Source organism: Neopelma chrysocephalum, unplaced genomic scaffold, assembly GCF_003984885.1.
Source record: "Neopelma chrysocephalum unplaced genomic scaffold, ASM398488v2 Primary Assembly neopelma1_86873, whole genome shotgun sequence".
NCBI classification, from domain to species: domain Eukaryota; kingdom Metazoa; phylum Chordata; class Aves; order Passeriformes; family Pipridae; genus Neopelma; species Neopelma chrysocephalum.
Window position 1 is genome coordinate 1 of NW_020916360.1, and position 1,408 is coordinate 1,408.

The 1,408-nt window shown below is 61.4% G+C and overlaps 1 protein-coding gene across 1 annotated transcript; it reads right to left on the bottom strand.

The window, feature by feature from the left end:
• Positions 1 to 612: 612 nt before the first annotated feature.
• On the bottom strand, positions 613 to 1,403 carry LOC113979667 (neuroligin-2-like; the record flags this gene model as incomplete). The annotated part of the gene is made up of 1 exon (XM_027706986.1): positions 613 to 1,403. A coding segment is annotated over one exon (791 nt), but the record flags the coding sequence as incomplete, so codon positions are not given.
• Between the last annotated feature and the right edge of the window lie 5 nt (positions 1,404 to 1,408).

The following is a 1,408-nucleotide window of genomic DNA, read 5'->3' on the forward strand; positions in this document are numbered from 1 at the left end:
CAACCCAACTGAGCAACTGACCACCCAATGAATGGCCCAACTGACCAACAGACCATCCAATAGACCAACTGACCACCCAATGGATGACCCAACTGACCACCCGATGGACAACCCAACTGAGCAACTGACCACCCAATGAATGGCCCAACTGACCACCCAACTGAGCAACTGAACACCCAATGGATGACCCAACTGACCACCCAACTCACCAACTGACCACCCAACTGACCAACTGACCACCCAATGAATGACCCAACTGAGCAATTGACCACCCAATGGATGACTCAACTGACCACCCGACTCACCAACTGACCACCCAACTGACCAACTGACCACCCAATGGACAACCCAACTGAGCAATTGACCACCCAACTGACCAACTGACCACCCAATGGATGACCCAACTGACCACCCAATGAATGACCCAACTGACCACCCAATGAATGACCCAACTGACCACCCAACTGATCAATCAACCATCCAATTGACCAACCAACCACTCAATCACTCAACCAACCACCCAATCACCCAACCAACCACCCACCCAACCAACCAACCACTCAATCACCCAACCAACCCCCCCCCCCCCCCCCCCCCCCCCCCCCAACCCACCCGGTCTTGGCGAAGTTGGTCCAGTAGGTCATGACGACGGCGCTGAGCATGACGTCGTTCTTGGAGAAGTTGCAGGGGAAGAGGTCGGTGGCTCCCACCATGGGCACCCCGAACACGTAGGGGATCTCGTCGCCGTGCGCCGCGTCCGCCCACTCGGGCCGGGCGTCGGTCTGGCAGTGGTGGTAGAAGGTGTAGAAGTAGACGGGCGACTGGTACTCGGCGTGGAGCTTGGCCGTGGCCACCGCCGGGGCCACCCACTGGTGGTCGGTGAAGAGGGCCAGCAGCGTCTTGCGCCGCATCTCGCCGTTGTCGCGGTCGGCCCAGTCCGTGTACATGAACTTGATGGTCTCGCGCAGGATGTCCTTGCCCTCGGGGTACCCGTACAGGTTGTCCACGAAGTTGGACACGGTGAAGTCGAAGTAGGAGGCCGAGATGCCGTCCTCGCTCTCCAGCGAGTCCTCCACGAACTTGAGCCCCTCGCCCTGGTTGACGCCGATGAGGATGTCGTAGTTGAGGAACTCGCCCTGCTGCATCAGGATCTCGGGGTCGTCGGGCACCACGTCGCCGTCCACCACCGGCCCGAAGGCCACGTGGTAGCGGGCGGGCTGCACGTCCTGGTCCACCAGGGCGCGGAAGGGCTGGCGCCGGAGGCACTCCACGGCCGCGCCCGTGTCGGCGCGCTCGCAGCCCACCTTGGCCGCCAGCAGACGGGTGTACTTCAGGGGCTGGTAGTTCACCGACCAGCTGGCGATGGCCGTGCCGCTCTGAGCGATGGCCTTCTGGAACAGGCCTGGGG